Source organism: Lissotriton helveticus, chromosome 1_1 (assembly GCF_964261635.1).
Source record: "Lissotriton helveticus chromosome 1_1, aLisHel1.1, whole genome shotgun sequence".
NCBI classification, from domain to species: domain Eukaryota; kingdom Metazoa; phylum Chordata; class Amphibia; order Caudata; family Salamandridae; genus Lissotriton; species Lissotriton helveticus.
In genome coordinates this window covers 1,678,252,154-1,678,279,828 of record NC_136057.1, presented here as the reverse complement: position 1 = coordinate 1,678,279,828, position 27,675 = coordinate 1,678,252,154, and the positions used below count along the sequence as shown (strand labels likewise).

Sequence of the window (27,675 nt, the reverse complement as noted above, 5' to 3'; positions counted from 1 at the left end):
GTTTGTGACGTAGCTTGGTCGGAACTAATGGTGGCGGGAAATTACTGGGTGCCTCTGGGGTCGCTTTTGGCGAGCCTTCGGCAAGGAGAGGATACATACCCTTAATAAGGGCATGCCTCTGTCTGTCTGACTGTTCGGCTTTAACTTGTTCACCTATCTCGATTAATTCTCTTTCTTGGGTTCGTTCTTGGGATTCTCTACTTAACTCTGACTTTCTGACTTCCTTTTCCGTTCTTTTATGAGCTTCCTTACGCCATAACTCGATGGCATCTTTCTGTGACTGTCTGGCTTTCTTTTTCCATAATGCTTCTTCTACTCGCATGATACATTCGGCATCCCATGTACCCGATACGGGCCATCTATACTTTTCTTCTAACTGTTTGGTATACTCTACCCATAAATCTAGATACAATATGGCGCTTATGCCATGTTTCTGATACATAAAGTGACCTGGACTGTCCCTAGGCGGAACAGGAACTGCTGCTTCCAGCAGACCCTTTCTAGTTTTTAACTGACGTAACTTGGAAAAGAGCGGCATTCTAAACTTGAATCGGAACACAATACAATACACGAAAAACAATAACAATTGGGGAAACAATTCAGGCATACCACGACATTGGAAATACATTAAACAACATTATAAATAACAGTTCGAACAGAATACTACCTGAAAATACTGAAAACAGAACAGAATTCTCGAGAACGGAACAGACTAGAGTTACTGGATGCACTGCTATAACAGTACGGAACATACCGGTCCCATAAAGGAACACATCAAGACCCGTATCCACCTAGGTGAACACTTCGTTTGTGAGCTTGGGTACCACCAACCCACGGACCAGAGTCAATTTAGACTGACCCTGTCTAGACACTACCCCAGCAATGGTACTCACCGGGCAGCACGGAACGGAAGGCCTCGGACGGGACTGGACTACGACGACGAACTTCGGACTTCGGACTTCAGTTACGGGTGGACCTCCGGATACCTCGGACCTTGGACTCTCGGCTTGGGCTCTGGTCGGGACTCGCCGCGTTCCTCCACCGTCTCGTTCGGATGCTGGACCGCCTCCTCCGTCTCCTCCGTGGGCCTGAGGGATACTTGAAGCAGAAATATCTGCCAGGTGCACGGTATGGTTCCGTCACGACTGCAGAGGGTCAGGGGGTCGGCGTGGCTTCACCGACGCGTGGGGAAAGGGCAAGTCCCTATTCGGGCGCCATTATGTGGTAAATAAATAAATAATACCCTATTTTTGGATGAATGAATGAATAACAGATAGCTCAATAAATAAGAGTCAAGATTCGAGGTAGTAGGAGTTTCTGTAGGTTTATTACAGCATAAGGACAGGATCAGGACAACCTGCATAGGAACAGGATGACAGGGGAAAAGAGGCCCGGCAGCTGCCGGGGCTTGGTCTGGGATGAGCTCGCTAACATTCAATAACAAGACATTCATTTATATACATAACGCAAACACATAGCATTACATTGCAGTAGGCGTAGCAGTGGGTGGAGCAGAAGGCATGACGTGTAGCAGTCGCGAGAGATAACAGTAAAAAGAGGTGTAACTGGGAGTTTACTTAGACATGTGAAGTAAAACGTAACAGAATATGTCATGAATGGGCGGACACATAGGAGGGGGCTACCTAAGGAGCCGGGACCTCTAACCTAATGGTGCGCGAAAACTGGCAATGACGTGTTACTAGGAGAAGCTGGGGGCTACGAACTCTGTGCTAGGAGCAGAGACTAGAGTCTGGAGGGTCGGAGCGACATGTACCTAAACCCTATCTGGTATCTAATGTTTAGGGAACATGTTGATATAAACTAGAAGTCATGAGGGGAGAGGCTAACTTGATTCTAAGACTGGACCATGCATTATTCTACATGAAATGCGTGATGAAGAATACTAAATGACCATTAAATACAGTATTTCTCTAACAGGGAGACGAGAAGGCTAGACAACGACGGAAACTATTGATGCAGTTCAGTAGCTTAGGAATGCAAAGGAGGAGGACTGAACTGATAGCTGGAACTATAACATACTTTTGGCAGACTTAGAGGCAGGGCCGGGCTGCACCGGGCAGTGCGAGGCAGGAAGTAAGTGAAAGGTCGAGGATACAGGTGGGGGCTGTATCGCTCCTCAGCGAGGCTTTCAGGAGACAGGAGCTGAATCCAGGGTCCGGGCCCTTTTGAGGCCTAGAAACGGGGACTTTATAATGGAATAACGTGCACACTGAGAAACGTGGCAACATTATTTTACATAGGCCTGATATTCGTAGTATTCACGAGGACTGGAAACTAACATATTAGAGGTGGACACAACTGTAATTGCGTCATTAATCAGAAATGGGGAATAACATATGCATATTGGTCATGCATACATAACATATGATGGATGGGGCGTAGGGACACAGAACATGGCAAAATTTACTTTTCCACACTGTAGCAAAGTCTTTTCAAAGTGATGCCTTTATTCAAATTAAAAAAGAACAATTGATGGACAAATTGCAGAACAATGTCATACATTCACCCCAGTACAGAGATCTGGGCCTAGATCCATAATTTTTTTGCTCACCATGCCTTTCCAGTTTAGACCCAGCCATATGCAAATCTGTCTTGACCCTGCGCCCAATGGGAACAGTCCAGCCCGAACTGCCAGGCAAGGCCCTCCCTGAACGGGAAACATCCTTTACCACAAAGCCATTACAACGCGGTATGGTTACATCGTGGTTTGAACAACGCAAGTCGTTACATCGACTTGCACTGGAGGGCGCTCTAGACTAAGGAATAGTGTGAATTACTATTTCAACACCTTCCCTACTGTACGTAGACTGGAGTTGGAATGGTAATTCACACTATTCCTAAGTCCTGCGCCCTCCAGCTCAAGTCGATGTAACGACTTGCATTGTCAAAACTGCGATGTAACATACTGCGTTGTGATGGTACGCGTTTCATCATCATACATCCCCCTGGACTGGAAACAAGCATCCTAGGACCAGTTTCGGGGTTTTACCCCTCTTTAGCCAAGATAGCTTGACTCCAGTGACACGGAGAGCACAGGACACATGTCTGGGCATACTTTGTTTGCCCCAAGCTGGCAGCGTATGCCCAGACGTGGGTCCCTTGCTCGCTTTGCCACTGGATTCAAGCTAGCCTGGCTGATGAGAGGTGTTACCCCGAAACCGGTCCCAGGATGCTTGTTTCCGGTGACAGGGAAGACATCGCTTGGCAGTTCAGGCTGGACTGTTCCCATGAGGCACAGGGTCAAGACTGATTTTCATATAGCTATGTCTGAACTGGGTTGGCGAAGTGAGCTAAAGAATGATGATGGATCCAACCCAGATGTGTGACTGAGGGTGAGTGTCTGAAAAGTTTAAGTACCCTTACATCATCTCCTTGTGTCTGCTTTATTCAAATTAGGCACTCTAATTGCCCCTTCCCCCCATTACTGATGTTAGGTCTCTACTCACCTCTGGTTTTTGACACCTCTTCCTATCCTCTAGGAACTCAGGCAGCAACTGGGCCACCGGCTACAACTGAATGACCTGCTCATCAAACCAGTACAGCGAATTATGAAGTACCAGCTGCTGCTAAAGGTAATCATCCCAGCTTCTCTCCATCACATTGACTTGACAGCTCAATCTCATGTCTATTTCTAGTATTTGAGTTCACATGTAGACAATTGGTATTTTTGATATGTTTTAAGAGTCTTCTTCCAAACCAGATATCTACATTGTACAGAAATGTTTCATTATTTATGGCAACCAATGACATATCACTGATCACGCCAACATATTTTGTTGTACCATTAGAAGATTTCTTTGTAGAAAGGGCCAAAGTGAAGTTTTACATTTTATTAATACAATCCTAGCAGATAAAGATGTATTTGCGAAAGGGCCCTCACAATGTTTGCCTATCCTTTTGGTAGAAAGAACGAGGGGAGTAGTGAACTGACAATGAATAAACTAAGTATAAAGAGATTGATAGAGAGAGAGAGACCAAGCCACAATTAAATATGACCATTGTACCATAAAGTCTTAGAAGTGCCTGGTGAGTGTTATGCCCAAACAAATCTGAAAGGGTCATTATGACCCTGAAGGGAGGCTGGCATCCTGCCGGTCCAGTGGAAGCCCTTTCCTTAGACCACGGGGTGGAGGACCACCCACCACATTTAGAGATGCCCACCTGGCTGTCGGTGATGAAAATGCCGCAGTGGTGGATGCCTTTTCTGCTTTGGATTCCCTTTTGGGTCCTCCATGCTTCGGAAATAATAAAATCAGTGATTCTGGCCCACCCTAAATTGAGTACTATGATCTGCCGGGTTCGAGATTGACAGGCTACCAGGTCAAGAGTTTCAAACTGCAGAGCTTACTAAGGCTCTAAAGTTGGTTTCCCCACCTGTACATGGAGAGGAGGAACACTGTGGGTAGTAGGGTGGGAACCCTTCTAGTTTATGGCCAAGTCACTGCTCTGGCAAACTCAAAATGATCCCCAGAGTTCCAGATGCCATATTCTGATTTTGATGACTTGCTGTTAAAACTGTTGTTGACGGCTTTGTCGTTGATGATGTTACTGGCAACAGTGTCGTCAGCGTTGTGGTCACTGACAGTGTTGTCCTCTATGTTGTTGGAGTTGTTGCCATCTACAGTAGTCTCATTGACTGTGTTATTGTCAACAAGGATTTCTCATTGCCTACCACCACCACTGAACAGAATTCATGTTTCTTTGAGAAAGGGATGGCTGTAATGCTATAGGAACTTAGGGCCAGATGTAGGTCACCAAATACCGGTCGGTGACGGCCAAAATTACCGAATTTCAGCTATTACCGACCGGTATAAGGCTACTGAGATGTGGGTGGCCTAAATTGCAAATTTGGTAATTTACTGATTCGGTATTTTAAGGAATCGGTAAATGACCGATTCCTTAAATTACTGAATCTGTAAATTACTGAATTTGCAATGTAGGGAGCACTCAAATGAGTGCTTTTCCCATTGTAGGATTCGTTATTTACCACCAACTTACAGTTGGTGGTAAATAAAGAATACCTTAGAAAATGCCAATCTATGCATTTTCAACTGTGCCATGTGGCAGACATACATGCCCTTAGGGAATGTATGTGTGCCAAATCTGCACACAAGCTCGATTCAGGGGTGCAACAGGGTGTCAAAGTGAAACCCTGGCACCCTTGAATGTTTTCCCCATATCACCGAATCGGTATTTACCGATTCGGTAATTGCCATTCATTCCTATGGGCCTCCAGGCCCATAGGAATGAATGGCAATTACCAAATCGGTAAATACCGATTCGCTAAATACCGAATCGGTACGATTCGGTAATACTTACCGAATATTTACCTACATTGCATTTATCGATTCTAAAATACCGAATCGGTAAAATTCGGTATTTTAGAATCGGTAAATTTCAATTACCTACATCTAGCCCCTAGATCATTGTTTCATGTGATGCCTGGGTAGTTTGACTATAAAGATCAAATACATATTATCCAGTATTGTCATCAGTTAAGATTGCGCTGTATAAAACTGATACATATCAGGGCAAACTTTGTATGATTTGTTACGCGGCAGCCTGGCCGTGGAAGATTGCACCGCCAAAGAACTCTAGGTCTGCAGGTTTCAAACCATTTGAATTCCTATCAGCAGCACAAAGGATTTGTCAAGCACAGACCGGGCTCATGTTCTGAGGCCCACTGGAGGGCTTTGTAAATAATTATAATAGCCAGCTGGCAGTCGATGGGAACCCACTGGAGGGAAAAAATTGCTGCAGCGCGCACTACAAGTCCCAGGATGCAAAAATGAGGATACTAACCCATGAGGCTCACCGGAGGGCAATAAAAGGAATATGCAAATCAGTGCAAGTGCATGCTGCAGAGACCTGTGACTGTCAGGCTTCCCTCAGATAAAGGAGCAGGAGCTCTGAAACGCGTAAGGGATTATTGAAATAATTGGGATGTGAAAGCCGGTTTGAAAATTAAAGAGTTCTATCGAACTTTCCTTTGTGGAGTGGCGTCTTCAAGCTTCAGGGCAAACTTTGTATGATATATATATATATATTCACTGAAAAAACCATAGGTTATAGACCATATATAGTTAGGAATTAGCATTTACAAAACCTTGAAAATTCACTGAAAAAACCATAGGTTATAGACCATATATAGTTAGGGATTAGCATTTAAAAAAACCTTATTTTACTCACACAAAACCATTGAAATTCCATATATAGTTAGTTGCACTAACTATATATCGCGCACCCGCAATCCACTGCTGATGATGTCACATATTACATCATTCATGACATGGTCAGTGACATCACTGATGACATCACTGATGACATCTCAAATGACATCACTGATGACATCATCCAGTGACTGTGTGTTTCTAAAAAGTTTAAATATGTTTTACATATTGAAGAATGAGTAGATGTAGAAGTGTCTGGATGAAGGATTTAGTAGGTGCGTGACTGACTGTATGAGTGAGTGATTAAATGTGTCTCACTGAGTGCATGGGTTAGTGACTAAACTGTCTTAATTTGTGCATCATTATGTCTGTTGTTCTGTAAACTGCTGCATGTGTTGGTCAGTAGCTATATGAGTAACTATATGGGTTATTGATTGATTGCCCAAGTATTTGTATGGGAGACTGAGTGTGTGTGTGCCTGGCTGGGAGGTGTGTGACTCTGTGCAGATCAATGTGTACTTGTATCAATGATTGTATAAGAGAGTAAGTATGTGTTAGTATATGTTTCAAAATGTAAGGTGCTCTATGTTTAACTGTATAGATTAGAAAATGGAAGTGTGATTGATTATTTACAGGACTGACTAGGTGTGTGAGTAACTCCATGGATGAGTGACAGAGTGTGAGAGTCTGTATAGGTGTATGAGTGCATATGATAGTGTTGTAAAGATGAGTGATTGTATGTATGAATGATTGTATGGGTAAATGAGTGAATGTGTGTGTAAACATAGGAATCACTGAGTGCGTATGTAGTAACTAGTATTGGTGTGTCAATGGTTTCAAAAATTATACTCTGTATTTAACACTGGGTGTAACAGAGGTTATATTAAAGTGTGAGGAGATGCATTGTATTGTCACGTGAATGATATCATCAGTGATGTGGTCATTGATGTCAAATGAGATGTCATCAGTGATGTCATCAGTGATGTCATTTGAGATGTCATCAGTGATGTCATTTGAGATGTTATCAGTGATGTCATTTGAGATGTCATCAGTGATGTCATCAGTGATGTCATTTGAGATGTCATCAGTGATGTCATCAGTGATGTCACTGACCATGTCATGAATGATGTAATATGTGACATCATCAGCAGTGGATTGCGGGTGCGCGATATATAGTTAGTGCAACTAACTATATATGGAATTTCAATGGTTTTGTGTGAGTAAAATAAGGTTTTTTAAATGCTAATCCCTAACTATATATAGTCTATAACCTATGGTTTTTTCAGTGAATTTTCAAGGTTTTGTAAATGCTAATTCCTAACTATATATGGTCTATAACCTATGGTTTTTTCAGTGAATTTCAATGGTTTTTTAATAGCAAATATCATAAGTTGTCGAATGTCAAGTACGTGGTAAGTGAAAACATTTTCGTGTTTATGCACACTGATCTGCTTTGAATGGTGCCCCCCCCCTCATTTCTATTAGGAGTACTCTCTCTTTGCACATAGTGAAGGGTAGTTAACGCAGGCCTTTGCCCCCGTTGTAATACGTCGTGCCTGCTTCTCTCTCCATTTGATTGATTGTTATCCAAGTATTTACTGTTTTAGAATTGGTTCTCTTTGGTTCATTCTCTATTTACAAACAAACACAGAGTCGCAATACTCTGTTTAGTCTTTGCAGATAACGAAAAATCGTGTAAAAAAAAAAGGAAAAGGAATCGAGCAAAATCAGTAGGCCACTAATGGGATCTCTTTTTGACCTCGCTAAAATAGAAACATTAGGAACAACCCCTCATGACAAATACAAAACTAGTGAGATGAACTGAACTCCACACAATGATGGCTGCAAAACAGCTCGGCTCCGCCACCCACCCCGCCCAAAATAACGATAAAGAGCGGCTGCCATGATTGGTTGCGGAATGGCCACGACGGAGCTACGAAATGGTGCTGCTCTCATGCTAACCCCAGCTTCAGTCTGAAACATCCAGAAACACTGTAGACTACCAATTCGATCAGTTCCGGTAGCGCCCCAATGTAACCCGGTAGAGAAGAACTAGCCCTCCCCTCTTTGACTGATGGTTCTTGTTGCCTGTCCCTTCTGTTGTCATTTAACAGAACTATTTAGCCTGCTGAAAGGGGTTGTGTTCCGACCGCTGGTTGGTGGAGACATTTTGACTATATTCTGGACCTGCGTTGTCGCGTAATGCGTCATATGACGCGCCGCGTTAGCGCATCCGGAAGTCATCCGGGGCGCGCAGCGCGTAACGTAAGCATAACAAGTCATGTGACTTGTTAATAAAACTTTTCATTGGTTCATTTTACTTTTCTTATTCTAATGATGAAAGGCTTGGTCATATGACCTAAAAATTACGCTTTTTATTACTTCCGAACATTATTTTTTCTTAAATATATGTTATAATGTTCCAGGCTAATGTACTTTGCCGGAAAATTTACAACTGTCCTGCAAGTAAAATATATTCTTTTTTCGAGAAAAAGAGCGTTTCTTCGTCCCATGACGGAGCCGTTGAGCAAAAGAGGGTCGACCTGCTGTCTTAGTCGCCGATACGCCTGAATATGAGATTCTTATCGATCACTTTATGTTGCAGGAGTAGAAAACACAACAGCCCTTGACCATTTATCTTTACTGCGTTCCTTCGTATTATACCTTTTACCCTTCATGTAATTGGTCTGCTTTATTTCACTTGCCTTTTAATGATTCTAAAACAGTGACTATTATTAAAAACTTTACCAATGTATATACTACTACCATGTTTTCTTTTAAAAACCTTTATTGTGAAAATTTCATTATACAAATACGAGCCTATAACCACGTGGGCCGGCCACGGAGCAAACTGTAATCGTATATGATGAGTAGACATTTACACTGTAGAGGAACGTAACGGGCGGGCCATTAGGTTGCAAGAACTAAGGTGTCTAACAGTTACGGAATCGGTGGACGTACATTTTATAATTAAAATACGACAGGGCCAGTTACAATAAAATTATCTAGATATACATTTGCGGGCAAGTACCATGGGTGACGTTAATTCGAACTTTCAATAGTACAGTAATCAATAACACATCAGAACTTAATATCAATAGGGATGTCGAAATATTCAATCAATTCTCGTCCCCGCCCGCCATGTGCTTCAAAACTGCATACGTATCTCGTGATTTCAAGGTTCTGCAACCAGTACACAACAAGGAGTTACGAGTCCCATTTATTCCGGCGCCATTTTGGGCGAGGACGGGCAGGTCCAGGATATAGTCAAAATGTCTCTACCAACCATCGACTATGATGATGTTCATATGCTGTATTTATTAGAGTAACACTCATCTGTCCACATGAAATTAATTTGCCACAATCTAAACATGTCATTTTAATCTTTCCAAAGTTCTTCTAAATATTTGGGACCGTTTCCCTTGCCTCTGATGCTGTCAGTGCCACTTCTTTGATGAATGTACTAGCAGGTCAGGGGTTCTCCTCCAAATCTCTCTTTTATGCAGCACTATAATTAATTGGTGCCACCTCTCCATATGACGATGCATGGTATAGTTACCATAACTATATTTTTTTTCGGTTCCTCTGGAGAGTTCATCGTGGCAGATGAAGCGTGTAACGTACCGGGCATTTACCTTTTTTTGCATGTACAGGAAAGGAAAAAAAAATCGAGCGTCTGAGTTCTAAGGTGTCCCAGGGCCATTTTAGTGGACCAGGCCCAAATCCAAAGAACAGGCCGCCATTTTGAGAGTCCTGTTGCAGCCGCCTGTCGCTGTACCATCAAGAGCAGCCGAAACTCAGCTGAATGGCAACTGAAACGGTAAAGGGGCGCCCCACTACAGCAGACGAGCCTCCACCTAGGAAGGCCCGTTCACGCCACCCCCCCCCCCCCCCTTCGGGCACCCCACGCCGTTATTCGGAGCAGTATTGTAGGATGGCCACACCAGTGCGGCAACTTGCTAGACATCACCTCGGTGGTAACCGAATCTCAGCGCCTTGTGGTGTCTTCTATTCAGAAAACATTGTTGTGCTGCCTTCGACCTATTCGCCGCAAGTGCGCACGCAACTCAGCTGCATAGCTTGCTAGACACCACCTCGGTGCTAACCGAATCTCAGCGCCTTGTGGTCTCTTCTATTCCAAAAATATTGTTGCGCTGCCTTTGGCCCCATTCGCACATCGGTCCACTACTGCCGCCATCTCACAGGCCAACGGGGCGCCCCACGCCGACTTTCAGCATTGTAGGATGGCCACACCAGTGCACCTTACTAGACACCACCTCGGTGCCATCCGGATCTTGGCATCTCAGCGCCTTGTGGTGTCTTCTATTCAGAAAATATTGTTGCGCTGCCTTTGGCCCCATTCGCACATCGGTCCGCTACTGACTCCATCTCACAGGCTAATGGAGCGCCCCACGCCGAGTTTCAGCATTGTAGGATGGCCACACCAGTACAGCAACTTGCTAGACATCACCTCGGTGCCATCCGGATCTTGGCATCTCAGCGCCTTGTGGTGTCTTCTAGTCAGAAAATATTGTTGCGCTGCCTTTGGCCCCATTCGCACATCGGTCCGCTACTGACACCATCTCACAGGCCAACAGGGCGCCCCACGCCGACTTTTACTATTGTAGGATGGCCACACCAGTGCCACAACTTGCTAGACACCACCTCGGTGCCATCCGGATCTTGGCATCTCAGCGCCTTGTGGTGTCTTCTATTCAGAAAATATTCTTGCGCTACCTTTGCCCCATTCACACATCGGTCCGCTACTGACGCCATCTCACAGGCTAATGGGGCGCCCCACGCCGAGTTTCAGCATTGTAGGATGACCACACCAGTACAGCAACTTGCTAGACATCACCTCGGTGCCATCCGGATCTCGGCGCCCCACTGCAGATGAAGTGCCTCTCAACTATGAAACCACCACGGTGACATCCGGATCTTGGCGCCTTGTGCTGGTTCCGGCCTATTCACACATCGGTCCGCTACTGACGCCATCTCACAGGCTAATGGGGCGCCCCACGCCGAGTTTCAGCATTGTAGGATGACCACACCAGTACAGCAACTTGCTAGACATCACCTCGGTGCCATCCGGATCTTGGCATCTCAACGCCTAGTGGTATCTTCCATACAGAAAATATTGTTGCGCTGCCTTTGGCCCCATTCGCACATCGGTCCGCTACTGACGCCATCTCACAGGCCAACGGGGCGCCCCACGCCGACTTTTACCATTGTAGGATGGCCACACCAGTACCACAACTTGCTAGACACCACCTCGGTGCCATCCGAATCTTGGCATCTCAGCGCCTTGTGGTGTCTTCTAGTCAGAAAATATTGTTGCGCTGCCTTTGGCCCCATTCGCACATCGGTCCGCTACTGACGCCATCTCACTGGCCAACGGGGCGCCCCACGCCGACTTTCAACATTGTATGATGGCCACACCAGTGCGGCAACTTACTAGACACCACCTCGGTGCCATCCGGATCTTGGCGCGTTGTGCTGCCTTCGGCCTATTCGCACATCGGTCCGCTACTGACGCAAACTCACAGGCCAACGGGGCGCCCCACGCCGACTTTCAGCATTGTAGGATGGCCACACCAGTGCTGCAACTTGCTGGACACCACCTCGGTGCCATCCGGATCTTGGCGCGTTGTGTTGCCTTCGGCCTATTCGCACATCGGTCCGCTACTGACGCCGCCTCACGTGCCAACGTATTTTCTCCGCATTTTATACCCTATGCCGCATAACAGGTCATGTGACTTGTTTATAAAACTTTTCATTGGTTCATTTTACTTTTGGTTTCCTAATGATGGAAGGCTTGATCATATGACCTAAAAACAACACTTTTCATTGGATGAAAACTTTTTTTTTTCCCAAACGATGAAAGCCCCACCTTGTTTCTGGATGTTTCAGACTGAAGCTGGCGTCAGCATGAGAGCACCACCATCTCGTAGCTCCGTCGTGGTCATTCCACGAGCAATCATGGCAGCCGCTCCCCACCAGAAGCCTACAGGAGTCGGGGGCCCCCAAAACTTTTGATGAATCCTCAAGGCGGAGGGGACGCTTTCGAGAATGGGGTCCAAGACCTAGCAGACAAGCGTCCGATTTCCAAGGTGTCCCAGGGCCATTTCAGTGGACCAGGCCCAAAAAGGAAACAGCCTGCCGCCATTTTGAGAGTCCTGTGACAGCCGCCTATCGCTGCACCGCAAGAGTGGGCGCAACTCAGCTGAATTGCGGCTTTTGACACAGTGGACCAAAAGCGGACGGAATGGCAACTGAAACGGTAAAGGGGCGCCCCACTACAACAGACGAGACTCCACCTGGAGAGGCCCGTTCACGCCGCCTCCCCCGGTGCGCCCCACGCCGTTATTCGGAGCAGCATTGTAGGATACCAAAACCAGTGCGGCAACTTACTGGACATCACCTTGGTGCCATCGTTCTGCTGCCTTGGAACTATTCGCACAACAGTTTGCTACTGATGACCCACCCCCCGCGACGCCCCACGCCAGAAATCTGGACGTTGTGCTGCGTTGGGACTATTCGCACAGCCGACCGCTACTTCGTTGTTTTTCCCTAAAAATGTTTATATGTTATTACTGTTTTTGTTTTCTTGTATATATTTATAAGTTATTAAAGTTTTATAATCTTACTACTTTGTTGGAGTGCTATATATTTTTAATGTGACACATAATTGTAAAAACTTTGATGTACAAAGAGTCATCCCTGGAATCTTCCGCTTCAGGCTCGGTCCCCTCCCCAATCACAATACAGGATGGTTTTCAGATAATAGGAACGCGTCTGCTGTGACGGATCTCATCGAGTGTGGGCCTTGATCTACTATAACTCCTTTGAAGAGGGGTGATTCTTTACAGCTGGGGCCATAAACTACATCTGCAGGGCTAGCTGATACCCTAGGACCGGCCTGGACAATCGGACACAGAGGAAAAGGAGTGTCAGAGGGTGCGGTAGTGAATAGGGCGAAAGGGAGGTGTCGGGCGGGCACAGGGTGTGATTCTCAGGGAAGACCAGCGCAGATGGGGGGTGGTTTATTACCCATGCATAAGACAGAGAGCGGGGGTGACCACTGCCTGGGGGAGATGCTTGCGAGGGTGGGGAGCCATGCTAAGGATCGACAGCGTGCACAGAGTGGGTCTGGTCAAGGCATCTAAAATGACTGCCGTGCACGACAAAAGTGTGGCATTTGAAAAAAGGCAAGATGGCGCAGACAATGTTTTTCAACACTTCCTGATTTCCTTCGAATCGAACGTTAACAGACGTTGGGGCATATTACCAAAGTTAAGCGATATTTATCCCTAACGATGCTTAGCAACGATTTTTTTACCGCTAAGCATCGTCAGAAATTATCGCAGATAAACCTTGCTATTATCAAGGTTTATCGCAAATACGATAAAAAACGACCGCAATGCATTAATATCGCTGAAAACTCAGCGATATTCATGCATTACCGAGCTAATGCTCTTAGCCATGTTATCCACCTCCCATTGGATAACATGGCTAAGAACTGCTCAGGGCAGGTGCTAGCTTTTGGAGATATTCGCGCTTATCGCGAATATTTCCAAAAGTTGATAATAGGAGATAGCGATGTTAGCGACTGTTTCCAGTCGCTAACATCTTGGCATGCCCACTTTGCATGTCATTAGTGATAAATATCACTCACATGCAAAGTGGGGCCCAAGATGGTCGCTATCTCCTACTAGCCGTCGCTAACTGGTGTTAGCAACAGCTAGGTAATACAGATATAATTTTATCTCCGCGAAGCGGAGCGCTGTTACAGATATATATCTTGTTTTTGAACGTTAATTTCTCAAAATCCACTGAAGCACATATATTGAGACCTAGCAAAGGCACATCGAGCTACCAGTCCCTACAATTTTGCCAAGTTTCGTGCAAATCCATTCAGCCGTTCGATTATTATTATTATTATTTTTTTTGCCCCGCGGGGCCCTTTTAAAACTTCCACATCAAACCTAAGAGGTCAAGGAGGATCTACTATGCCCCCTTATGGTCATTTGCCCCTTCGCTTTGGCCTCCTCTTGTCTCTCGATCCTACCGAGAGACAAGATGGCGGCCGCTACGGACTGTTTGCAATGTTTACAGACGCCGGAGAACCAATCAGCTTCGCAAACCTCCGTTACGCGAAGCGGAGCGCTGTTACAGATATATATCTTTTTTTGAACGTTAATTTCTCAAAATCCACTGGAGCACATATATTGAGACCTAGCAAAGGCACATCGGGCTACCAGTCCCTAATATTTTACCAAGTTTCGTGCAAATCCATTCAGCCGTTCGATTATTATTATTATTTATTTTTTTTTGCCCCGCGGGGCCCTTTTAAAACCTCCACATCAAACCTAGGGGGTCAGCGAGGATCTACTATGCCCCCTTATGGTCATTTGCCCCTTCGCTTTGGCCTCCTCTTGTCTCTCGATCCTACCGAGAGACAAGATGGCGGCCGCTACGGACTGTTTGGAATGTTCACAGACGCCGGAGAACCAATCAGCTTCGCTTCACAAAGCTCCGTACCGCGAAAAGTCCGCGAACCGGAGCGCTGCCCGGTCCGCTGTTACAGATATATATCTTTTTTTGAACGTTAATTTCTCAAAATCCACTGGAGCACATATATTGAGACCTAGCAAAGGCACATCGGGCTACCAGTCCCTACAATTTTGCCAAGTTTCGTGCAAATCCATTCAGCCGTTCGGGCTAAAAGTGAGGCCAACCGCCCTATGGAAAACTCAATGTTAAAAACACGTTTTGGGACCCCCCTTTTTTCTCGGCCCCCCCTTGACGAACCCCCCCCCAAATTTTTAAGGGCTGCTCAGCAACAAAATGTGCCATTTTCCTGAAAATTTCAGCCAATTCCGTCCACAAACGCCAAAGTTATTAGACATAGAATTTTCAAAAATCCCATAGAGAAAAAATCCTAACTATATATACCTACTGGCGACCGCCAGTAGGTAATATATATATATATATTTGTGAGATCATGGGGTGTTTTGGGGCTTTGAGTTGAAGGTATGAGTGCTTCCTAGATATGTCACCCAAGCCCTCCAGGTATGATATGAGAGATAGTGGGAGGGTTTCAAAACAAGCAGGATGACTTCAATTGCAACCAAAAATATTAGGCCTAAGAGTGCGAAATCTAGATCCAATAAATGCAAACTAGTAGGAGCAGCATGTGGACCTAGAACTTTCATGGGGAAACCCAAGATCAAATTTGTCGTAAAAAATGTGGTTAAGCTGATCCATAATTATGTACCACAATGACTTGAGAAATGTACATTTGAAAAACACATGTTCAGAGATGCTAGAAGTTTCATCACAGGACCAAGAAAGGCTGGAATATGCCATTTTAGCTTAAATAATTCTTCTGGCGTCCAATGTAGGATGTGCAATGCAAAGAATTGCGTGAGGGAAGAAAGGACAGTTGTTTGTGATAGAGCTCGAAGGCAAATCTTCACCCACTTATCTATTGGTGATGGGTTCCTCCCAGCTTGCTATAAATATGCAGACCATTTTTTATGGCTGGTTAAACAGTTTTTATTGGAGCCAGACTTTAGACATTTATAGATTTGTTATCCTTTGTGACCTAAAGAGAGCCATTGTGTAAGCAATAACATTAAAGAAGGTGCATTTAAGGGGCCCAATTCAGTTAGTTTTACTTTGTGTTAAGAAATCATAGAAGTCAAAGTTGGATAGGGAAAATCTAGATCGTAATGAGGCAAACAATAAGGGTTCAGAATTCTGATAAAGGTCTTGAATCATGCAAATACCCTTTGCACCCCAAATAGGACCAATCGGCTAAGAGTACATTAGTTTTGTTCTTTTACTATGCCAAAGTGAAAGAATATTAGGCTGATGTATAGGACAAGAAGGATTCTTGTCAATAATTTTAGTGCTCTGGTTTTGTCAAGCAGAATCCTTTTGAAGTTAATGATAGGGAGATGGTTCATGGATAAAATTACTTGGAAAGGGTAAGGCGAGCTGAGGGTGCATTCAATCAGAATCCATTGAGGGCATAGAAGGGATTGGTCAATGAATGAACGTACACCCTGTGCCACCAGGATCCCCATCTGATAGTTGAAGCAATTTGGCAATCTGCAGCACCCTCTTGGAAATCCATATAAAGTTTTTAAAATAGATTCTGACTTTCTTGTTAGACCAAAATAACTCAACAGTAATGTTATTGATCAAGGAGCAGAATGATTATGAGAGGCAGAATGATTATGAGAGGCGGATTAGATGCATGCTAGAGAGAAAATTAACTAACGAAGTAACCATCATTATAATTGTTTCGAACCTGCCCAACCCTGAAGTATTTAATATTACCTATGCATAGTTGTTTGTTACAGGTAATGGAATCGGGAATGTAATTACAGAACAAGATGTCTAAATATTTAATGAATTTTGATTGAAAGTGTAGGCCGGTATTTTTTATGCAGAAGGTCAGGCAAAACATGTTAAGTGGGAGAATAGCTAGAGAACCTAGAAAACGCCTGAATAATATTTATAGGAGCAGGGATATCTATATCTGCTTCCTCAGTGAAAATCAGAATGTCGTCAGGATGGGCTGTGGTTTTAAAACCCTCTATGTTGAGTGCCCAAATTATATATCACATAGAAAAAGTGGTAGCAAAAAGCAAGGTATGGTGCTTGGAGCGCTTGAATGGGTTGCAGACCAGAAAGCAGACAGGTTGTAACAGGGGAAACAGCAGACCTTATAACACGTGGGAACAGAGTCCAACTAGTGTGGGAAAAATGACCAAGCATACGGTCTAAATGGGATTTTAGATAATAGTAAAGGGCATCTCTCACACATAACACCCCAGTAAAGCCAAATTCATAAGACAAAGGATAGGACTTCCTTTGGAGGTTCATTGTTGCCACTGGGGCATAAGCGCAACACCAATTAACTAATACAAAGGGGCACCAACAGAAGAGATTACCAGTGCAGGTAGTCATCATTTATAGGTCTTCCTAGTGAGGAACAGCACATCGTTAGAGGGGAGAAAGGCTAGACCACATAATAACAGGGATTTCAGGCTTAAGATTGTGACAACCACTCCCAGTACTGTGCACTATTAGGTTATGTATGGTGTGTGTCATCGCGCCAGAAAAGCCAAATTCAGTCAAATCTAATCAAGTTAATGTCTCCAAAGAATACTAATAAGAAACAAGCATTGGCATAGGCAATAAGTCTCGCCTTTGGGATCTTATAAGTATTTAATTATGCAGCACAACGCCAACTGTTGCATGGCTAAACACTTATAATGTCCCAAAGGCGAGACCTATTAGCTATGCCAATGCTTGTATAACTTGCACCTGATTACCATCTGCTTCCACTTGATGGGAAATTTACACATGCTGTTTGCTATTTGTGGGAGTATTCAGAATTTGCAAATGTTTAGTACATGGGAATGGCGACTATGTAATTGGTATCACGATATTAGAATTGCAAATTTATGTCACAAATTAAGGATTCTCTGCAGGTAAACAACACTGTGCAATTTTCGCAAACTTATGTTTTGCACATCTTAGTATATAAAAAATGGCTGATGTTGCAGTCGCAAATCATTTTGCAAATAGTTTCGCAATATGCAAATACTTTCAGGCACCTCGTGATTTATTTCTGTATTCTATATCAGCAGAAACGTACTATTAAAAGATGAGCTGTAAAATAAAACCAAATTGAAACTTTTACGTCTAATACACACCACCGTCACACTCAAGACCACCCCGAACTCTCTTCTTATTCCCAAACAGCATCCCACCACAGGATCTATCCACAGTCGGCAGGCGTTGTTTGAGTTAAATCTGCCACAGGGTAAAGGCCAGGAGCCAGGCGTACTGTACAGTTTCTGCCTGTGTTAAACTGAGGGGTCTTTAATACATTTTAAAAGCAGTCTTTTCAGAAATCAATGCAAAGCAATCGTTCCTGGTAGATAAGGTGTTCTACAGTCCAAGGGCCTCTTTTTAGTAAGTCATATCAATTTTCTGCAAATATAAGTAGGACAAAAAGAGATGACAGAAAAGGGAAACTTACTAGTTCATGACCCTTAAAGCAACACTGCATTCCTAGCAGGTGGATGACATGGAGACCCCAGCTATCTCATATAATCCTCTTACCTGCTGCATTTTCCCTAGTTTCTGTAAGTGAAGATTTCTCCTCTCTCTGTGCCACTCTGTGCTATTTAATAACTTTAACAGTTAAAACGTTCACAAAGTATTTAGGTCTTAGGAAAAGAAAATTGAAATGTTATAAAATAAATGAAATAATGAAATAATAAAAATAATGATAAATTGAATGTCATGTGTCGCTGTTGTGAGTAAAGGTATGAGATATTTTTAGAATGATTTAGTTTTGATGTAAGGAATTGATATGCTACGAGGGAGTATATTCAGTTGCCAAAAACAAGTTAAGCCTGAAGATGATGAGTCCCAGTGACTACACCTGGTGAACTAGTATTTGAAAGAACCGGATTCGAATGATAATAAATCTCCGTGTGCAGCAGAAACAAAACGTGCAACTTGTCCTGTGTCTGTGGTAAAATGATTTGATTTGATTAAAATTTATAATGCGCAAAACAATAACCCGCAGGTATCAAGGCGCCTAACAAACACATCAAAATTGAAATATACATCCTTACACATAGGCTTGCAAGAAGAGGCGGGTTTTTAAAGCCCTTCGAAATTTCTGAAGGGAAGATAAAGATCTAAGATCCAACGGAAGATCATTCCACCATTTGGGGGCCAGGGTGGAGAAAGCCCTGCCACCCCACTTGGATCTTCGAATCCCGGGGACTGTGAGGAGCAGTTTCCCGGAGGAACGCAAGTTCCTTCCAGGGATATAGTGGGAGATGATGGACCCGACTCCCGTATCAGTTCCTTTTGCGATGGCTCTATAGGTCATGCATAGAACCTTAAACCGAACTCGATGTTCCACCGGTAACCAATGCAACACTTTCCTGGCCAATGTGGCCGAAGAGCGTCTAGGAGCATCCAGAGCAAATCTGGCTGTAGCGTTCTGAACTACCTGCAAGCGCTGCAGGAGGCTCCTATTAAGCCCCGCATACAGCGCATTGCAGTAGTCCAGGCGTGAGCCAATGAGTGCGACCGCTATTTGCTTTCTGGACTGCAAGGAGAGGTATTTCCTAATCCTTCGTAGGGTGTGAATTAGACCCCAACAGGTGGAGATGGTTCTACTCACCTGGGTCTATCATCACCCCTAGATTCTTAGCCGATGTTGTGGGAGAAGGACACACTCCTAGCGAGTCAGGCCACCAGCTGGCAGACCAGATGTTCTCTTTCCCTCCAAACACCATTACCTCAGTCTTCTCCCCATTCAGCTTAAGTGAATTCATAATCATCCACTGACCGACCGCCTCCATACAAGATCTAAATTTGGAGGCGGTGTGTACATCTGAATGGGAGAGAGAGACGAGGATTTGGGTGTCATCCGCGTAAGAGACTACCTTCATCCCGAAAGATCTTATTAATCTGGCTAGAGGGGTCACATAAATGTTAAATAGGGTCGGACTAAGAGCCGACCCCTGTGGGACCCCACATCGCACAGGTCGGGATGGAGATAGGAACTTCCCCAGCTTGACTCTTTGTTCCCTGCCATCAAGGAAGGAAGTCAGAAGGTCCAGAGCTGCGTCCCTCACCCCCACTTCCCTCAGCCGAGATGTAAGTACTGAGGGAGAGAGGGTATCAAAGGCCGCAGTTAAGTCCAGCAGGACCAGGAGGGTGGTCTGGCCCCCATCCACTGTCGTGCGAATCTTATCAAGCACGGTAGTGAGGGCCGACTCGGTGCTGTGTTCCCTCCTGAATCCATGCTGGGAGAAATCCAGACAGCCCGACCCTTCGACAAAGGCAGCAAGATGCTTGTTAAGATGTATCTCAAGCATCTTCGCAGGGGCTGGAAGCAGCGAGATTGGACGGAAGTTTTTTAGGACCTCCGGGTCAAGGGATGCCTTCTTTAACAGAGGTTTGACAACTGCGCTCTTCCACTCCAGGGGGAAGATACCGTCTCTCATAGCTAGGTTCATAATTTCTAGCAGAGGAGGTAGAAGGGTCACCCTGCACTGTTTGATGATTTTCAGTGGGCAGATGTCCAAGGGGGAGCCAGATTTGGTCTTATTAAGCAAGATCTCTAGGTCTTGCAAAGCCAGCGGGGGAATACAGTCCAAAATGCTCGATGGAGAGGTGCTAGGGGAGATCGTAGTCATCTCAACCCGAGCAAAAGGTGCACTGATACAAGCTCTTTGTTCCTCAAGAGCCGTGTGGATGTCCTGGATTTTAGTGTGAAAAAAGGAGGCGATCCGATCACATAGATCTTGCGATGGGACAACAGAATCAGGAGTTTGTAGAATAGCTAAAGAATCTACAATTTTAAAGAGCTCTTTCGGTGAGGAGAGCGAAGATGTTAGGGCCACAAAATGATCTTGTTTGGCCTGAGTAATCTCAGCTTTGTATTTCCTGACCAGAGCTTTGTGGGCTTCCTTATTTTTAAAGTCCCAGCTGGAGTGCCAAAGCCTCTCCTTCCTCCTCACTTCTTGCCTGAGGAGTCTGAGGGAGTCTGAGAACCAAGGGGCGGATGGTCTCTTTCTTGCTCGGCGGCGGGTCTGTACTGGAGCCAATTCATTCAGGGCCTCCGTAGTGACCTGTTCAAAATGACCAACTGCAGTCTGTACTGTATCCAAGTCAGTGATAGATAGACTAGCAGCCCAGGGCACGAAGGAGTCACTACTAATGTTCCTGAAATTTCTGGCAGTTTCCATTATATGGTTCACTTTTACACTTCCCTCCACCCTATGGTGTTCTAGAAGGAATGGAACTGCAAGATGATCAGACCATGACAGATGTACAGGATCCAAGGTGGTTAGGCGATGGTCGTTGGAAAAAATTCCATCAAGAGTATGACCTGCACGATGTGTAACTCCGCTGACTCGCTGCGTGAGTCCGCAGGACCCCAGGGCCTCAATGAGACTAGAGGTGTCGGATGAGTCATGAGGTTCTAAATGATAATTAAAATCACCTAGGATGGAGAAGTTTTCTCGACCAAAGTATGGTTCCAGGGACTGTAAAAAGTTATGTATGAAATCAGTCCTCGGACCAGGAGGTCGATATAGTAAAATTCCATTGAAAAAGGGGCATTGTGCTTCCTTTATTGTGAAATAGAAAGCTTGGAAACAATCCGGAAAGTCGGGTATGGGCACAGTATGACATTGCATATAATCTCTATGGAGGATCGCTATCCCCCCTCCCATTCGTTCCTGTCTGTCCAATCTGACCAAGCAGTACCCTTCAGGGACCGCTTCAATAAGGTCAGGGCCAGATGAGTCCTTCGCCCAAGTTTCTGTGATAAAGACTAAAGCAGGCAGTCTGTCAAGGACCATCTCCCTGAACATAATTTTATTTTTGACAAGGGAGCGGGCATTAATAAAATGCCTTCTACTCCTGCTGTCTTAGTGCTGGTCTCATCAGGAAGGCCAGACGATAGATGACTGGAGGCAGGGGTTGAAAACCTACCCAAATGTTGACAACTGCATCGTAAGGGAGAGTGAAACGCATCCGGCTCATAAAAATGCGAACACTCTAATCTTCGCGGTTTCAAACGTAGCATATCTTGATGAGAGTAGCTGAGTGAGGAAACAATGGGTACGTTTGGATCCAGAGTCCAGCCGTCCAGCGCGTCCTCAGCGCGGACGGGCGCAGACGGGCTGGACTCTGGCGTGACTCCGGCGTGGCTACGGCGTCCACGATGCGCGTACACGCTGCGCGTCATACCCAGATAGATATAAAGGGCTCTAGCGAGTCCACGTGGTTGGGTCCAGCGAATAGCTGAGGAGTGTTTGTTCGCCCCACCCAAGGTGACGCCCCAGGTAAACAAAGCGCGGGGACCGAGCCGCCCAAATGGCAGTGAATGCGTCGGCGTTTTAAAGTGCAAGGATGCGAACCGTGTCTAAGAACACAGGTAGGGGGCTCTGCCTACTTTAAACAATTCTAAACTACAATTTTAAAATCAGGGGAAAACGAGGAAATTAAATAAAGCAAGCGACAAAACAGGGCTATTTAAAAGTTACAGGTAGCAGCAAGCTTCTAGCGTGAAGCGCTATGTGCACGGCGGGATTCAAACAGGAGTAAGATGCTCTTGGGCAAAGTTTGTGCTAAGTAAAACTGCCCCAAATGAAATGTGGATTGTGGCTGTCACCCATGCTGTAATCTTATAATTTAAAATTAAATTAAATACCAAACACTTACCTTTGGAGAGGTTCTCATCTAATCGCTCAATTACACAGTGTAGAAATTGAAAATACACTTGCTTGAATTTTGAAGACACCTTAATTCCTTCTCTTTGTCTCCGAGAAGCAAACTGTCATTAATATGCGCTATGCGTTATTTACTAAGGTGTGTGCCTGTTCATCCAGTTTAAAGCCATGGTAAAAGCCAACAGGTGCACCATAAAACTTTGTAGCGCCACGCATGCAGCCTTAGTAAATTCAGGCCACAACATTTGACACTGTTGTGAATATAACACTGTTGAAATAAATGAAAGGGTCTGACTAGTGCCCTGAACGAGGTTATTAAAAAGACAGACCATCAAAGTTGGAATCTTCACATCACTGACAGCCCAGCAGTGAGACAGGAACTAATTTGCATAACAAAGCAGCGTATAACGAAATGACGGCAGAAGTGTGTAGGGGCACTCTAGGGAGATTCTTTCACTAAATTGTGACGGACAATTCAAGCGGGGGTAGGTGAGGGGTGGATGCAGCCAGCGGGAGGTGTCTTTGGCTATCAGCGGGACATGCAGAGAATGCTTTCACCAGACGTGCCTGCAAAAAGGTTTTGTCAACCGTGCGTAATTGAACCACATGCAACATCTAGGGAGGCGGTGACAAAATGGCGGGACAAGGTCACCCTGTAGGAACATCTGACCGGGCATGAGCCATATGGAGGCGCCGCTCCTCCCTGCAGAGGAATGGGGCTCCCCTACCTTCTGCTGTACGCCATTGTCCAGGAAGAATACGGCCTACGAATGGGGACAGCTGCCGCCACAAATCTCTTTAGCGGCCGCTCTCAGATACGCAGCAGGAGTATTAGTGCTTTTTTTAGACAAGACAAAGTATTTAATCAGATGAACAAGCGTACCACATCAGTTGGGCGCCCAGGGAGTGTGACGAAAAGAGGCCTTTAGCCTTCTGGAATTGCTGTTTTGATTTTTATCAGCGCTACATGTTAATCCACAACAGACCTCAGCTGTTTGATTTTGTGCGGGCTGAGCAATATGGATATTTAAAGATATGTCGATGACGTAGTAATCCAGTACTTATCATGCAGCTGCTAAAAAAGGACGAGAACAGTGAACATGTTACTTAAGGACTTATTTGTATTGAAGCTTTGATGTCACTGCAATCTTCCTGAAGTTAATACTAGTTTTCGCAGCTGCAGAGATATTGAACCCAGTGTTTTAAAATCAGCAATGTGCCTATATAATGCTAAGGAATCGTTATTTGCAATATGTCAAGATATTCTCCATATCTTATGCTGCTCCCCCTTGGCCTGATAATATATGATATCACCCGTGGTGTAGTGATATCATGGTCGCGAGTGGTGCGAGCGCGATTGAAACAAGCAGCAGCTGTTTTCAAGCACACTGGTGCTTGTGGCACCATCCGCCCTGCGGGAGCGAGCAACAGCCAATTAGCATGTGCGCCGCTGCTCGCTCCCGCTAGTTGGATGCCACCACAAGCACGAGTGTGTGCTTCCAAAAAGAGCAGAGCGACGGCTAAAGGTCCTTCTATTCAGCGTATGCGTGCTGTGTAGGCGAGACCTATAGAAGGAAGAAAGTCACTGAGGCCGATGAGTAGTATGGCCTTGCTCATCCTTTTTGTGACAGTTTTCTTGATGATACCTAAAAAATGTATTTCCTACTGCTGGGAAATAATGATTTGGGTACAACAATAAAAATTATATATTTTTACTAATTGGCTTAAACAAAATGTCTTGAAAACCGGTTGTTTTTTTTACAAATATATTTGGTATCATTCTTTTAATGTGTTCCATCTAGTCCCAGTTTTCCATATGTTTCTGATGTTATTGAATACTATTGACTCTGTAGGGCTGTAGTTTAATCGAGTTTTGCTATTTTTTGTCGTGACTCCAGCTGTGTTCAAAAACCCCATAATCGCATCAGTCCTCCCATTATTTAATTAAAGCTCCACTAGGCCAAAGAGAAGAATGGGGCCCGTGCTGGCGCGGGGGAATGGTGCTTTGAGCAGATGAAAAACATTACGGTGTTAGGTTTTTTAGAGGATTTTGCTATGAAAGAGAGAACTGAACATACTTCTGCTTTATCCATTCAAGCTGGAAACTCTCATTTCTACTGCTTCTAAGCAAATAACAATGAACCCCAAGTTCTACACAAATAAGGGCCAAACTATACCCACCTAAACCGATAACTTCATAGCGGAGTGAAAGTCACCCTCTGAAGCCTACATTAACAAGCATTAACAAAGCCAATAAATATTTTTTGTAAAACTGTAGATAGAGAGTACTTTTTGTGTGCATGTGTACATTGTGCAAGAGCAGAATGCCATAATTCACGGAGAGGTAAGCCAATAACTTAAGTCGACTGGCCCTGTGCCTGTATATTTTGTGGTGGGCGGAACACAGATGTGGATGACACACTAACAGACCCTTAAATCAAGACAGCTGGCTGTATGGCCCTATAAGTGTGTTATATCAATAATTTTATTTCAATCAAAAAGGTCTTACCTAAACCCAAACTTAACATGCATTAGCAAAGCCAATGGATCTGTTGTAGGCTGCCAGCCTTTTGGTTTTTGTCAATGCTTATTTGGTTTTGCATGTTTTTTTATCACAAAACCTGGAATCTGTGGGGCCCACATCCATATAAATTAAAAAAAGAGCTACAATAAAAAAATGTTTTTGTCCTAAAAAGCATACATTGCCTTAGTAGACCCTGGCACTGAAGACAACTAGGTTTTGTGTTGATGTGGTGCTTGTGAAAGGTGAAATACCATCACTTGCAATGAAGGTAGCCAGTGGCTGAAATAGGCTTACCCATTGCCCCATGTAGAAACCCCGTGTTAATAAACATATTATCTTTGTGTGTGTGTATGTATGTGAGTATATATATATATATATATATATATATATATATATATATATATAGTGTAGTGAAAACTAGTTTTCATCTGTTTTCCACTTCTCTGGGAAGTGGAAAGTGGATACCTTTTGGTGTGTATGTATGTAAGTATACACACACACACACGCATGCACGCACACACACACACGGACGCACACACACACACACGCACGCACACACACACACACACACACTCTTCCCAAAGTAGTGGAAAACGGATGACAACTAGTGTTCACTACGATTGTGGCCTGACTTCTGTTTGCAACATGGGACCATAAACCTTAGCACAAATAGAATGAACTTTTTTAAAGGCACTTCTGAGGGTATGTAACTATGTTTCAAATCTCAAGTATAAGGTTCCCTGAAATGGATGTCTTCTGGGACACAATCATAGTGCATTGGGGGAACTACATGCAGTGTACCTAAGTTTAGTTGTGGAGAGGAATACTTATGTTGGACTTACCAAAGGAATTTTGCTTGGTGAATCAAAGTCACTGCATCCTCCTGACACAGTGTAAATTGCAAACTTGCATATAAGGCATTTTTTCTAATTGAAATCGATATTGTGTCCGTCGTCACTGTTTCTTAGGACTCTATTTAAATAAAACCGATTAGTAGCCACACTGGTAATGCATATGATTAAGACTCAGCCGAGTCGAAACTCGTATTGCTACACTTCTTTTGCTACAATAAAGAGTGTTGAAAAGTGGACAGTGGTTGAGCTTAATTTCGCGCTCTGGGAAGTGGAACGTTGATACCTTTTTGAACATGGGGACTGACACTACCCAACAAGCTCCGATCCGTAAGGCTAGGTGTCCCAATGTGTCGCTGTTCTTTTGGATATATATATATATATATATATTTATATTTATATTACCTACTGGCGGTCGCCAGTAGGTAGTTATAGTTAGGACCTACTTTCCATAGGAAATCCACAACATTCTATTTGGAATAACTTTGGCACCGGTGGACGAATCTTTGTGAATTACTCCAAGAAAATGGCCTGCTCGGTTCCGTTCCTTCCCTGAAAGTTTGAGGGTGATTTGTCAAGTGGGGGCCAAGAAAAAAGGGGGGTCCCAAAACGTGTTTTCCCAATGCAATTTTCCATAGGGACCTTTAGCCAGGGCTACAGCCCGAACGGCTGAACGGAATGACACGAAATTTGGCAGAGAGGTAGAGTTCTGTTCACAGATTGTGCTTTTTGTTAAATGGTGTAAATCCGTTCAGTAGTTTCTGAGAAAATTGCAAGTAAAATCGTAGCGATATCTAAAGACGGAGTTCAGCACGCGTACGGAAATCTGTTCAATTACGAGTGCGAGCTGCATGCTGATTGGCTGTGAACTATCTGTCAACACTCCAAACCAGGAAGTGTTGGCAGCCATCTTGTGCCTTACTAGAACCGAGTCAGAAGAAAACAGTAAAGCAAAGTTTGGAAATAAGGGAAGGGGGTAGGCTACAAACATTCTGACCCTCTAGGCTTGCTCAGCGGGTCGTACATGGATGTTTAGGCTCTATTTTTTATTTTTATTTTTTTAAAGGAAAATCGCGGCGTACGCGTATAGAAATACGTACAATTACGAGCAAGAGCTGCATGCTGATTGGTTGTCAATACTCCAAAACAGGAAGCCATCTTGTGTGTCGCGAGAGCCGAGTCACAAGAAAACAGTAAAAGAAAGTTGAGAAATAAGGAAAGGGGACAGGGTAGAAACATTCTGACCCTATAGTCTTGGTCAGGGGGATGGTACATGGATCTTTAGGCTCAATTTGTATTTTAAATAAAATAAAAAATGGCGGGGTACTCGTGCAGTCCTTGTACGCGGTGGAAAAGGTGAAAACAAATAGAAGTCCGTTTTGTTTATTAGGTCCTGGAGGGGGAAATTACGGGGGAATTTTTAGAGCTATATTTCTATGACAGTTAGTAAAACTTTCAGTTTTTTTTCCTGCATCAGTTGTACCCTCTACGCATGCGCAGCCTTGTTTGCAAGTGCACTTTTTTTCTTTTTCTTCAAGTTCGCCAAGCAAACCTCTCCTGATTTTAGGTATTAAATTTGCCGCTTTCTTTTCCCGGGTCATGTGTGTCATCAGGTGCTATACTTTTGTAATATATTAATAAACATATTGTATGTATATTTATTTGAAATGTAGTGTCGAGGCGCCAAACGTTGATTACATACTCCGTCCAACCGCCATTTTAGTAGTTTTTCTCCGTTATTTTTATTTATACCTGTTACTTTCATTTTACCCTGCGCATATTTTCTCTGTGATCGATGAGATTTCGTGCCACAGATACCA

At 44.3% G+C, this 27,675-nt stretch overlaps 1 protein-coding gene across 2 annotated transcripts in view; it reads left to right on the top strand.

Annotated features, from left to right (window-relative positions):
* Nucleotides 1–27,675, top strand: part of ARHGEF25 (Rho guanine nucleotide exchange factor 25) — an 896,541-nt gene that overhangs the window by 741,716 nt on the left and 127,150 nt on the right. For both annotated transcript variants that reach the window (XM_078688964.1, XM_078688966.1), the window contains one exon: nucleotides 3,501–3,593. In XM_078688964.1, coding sequence (XP_078545090.1) covers nucleotides 3,501–3,593 — 93 coding nt within the window. The remainder of the gene's footprint in view (nucleotides 1–3,500; nucleotides 3,594–27,675) is intronic.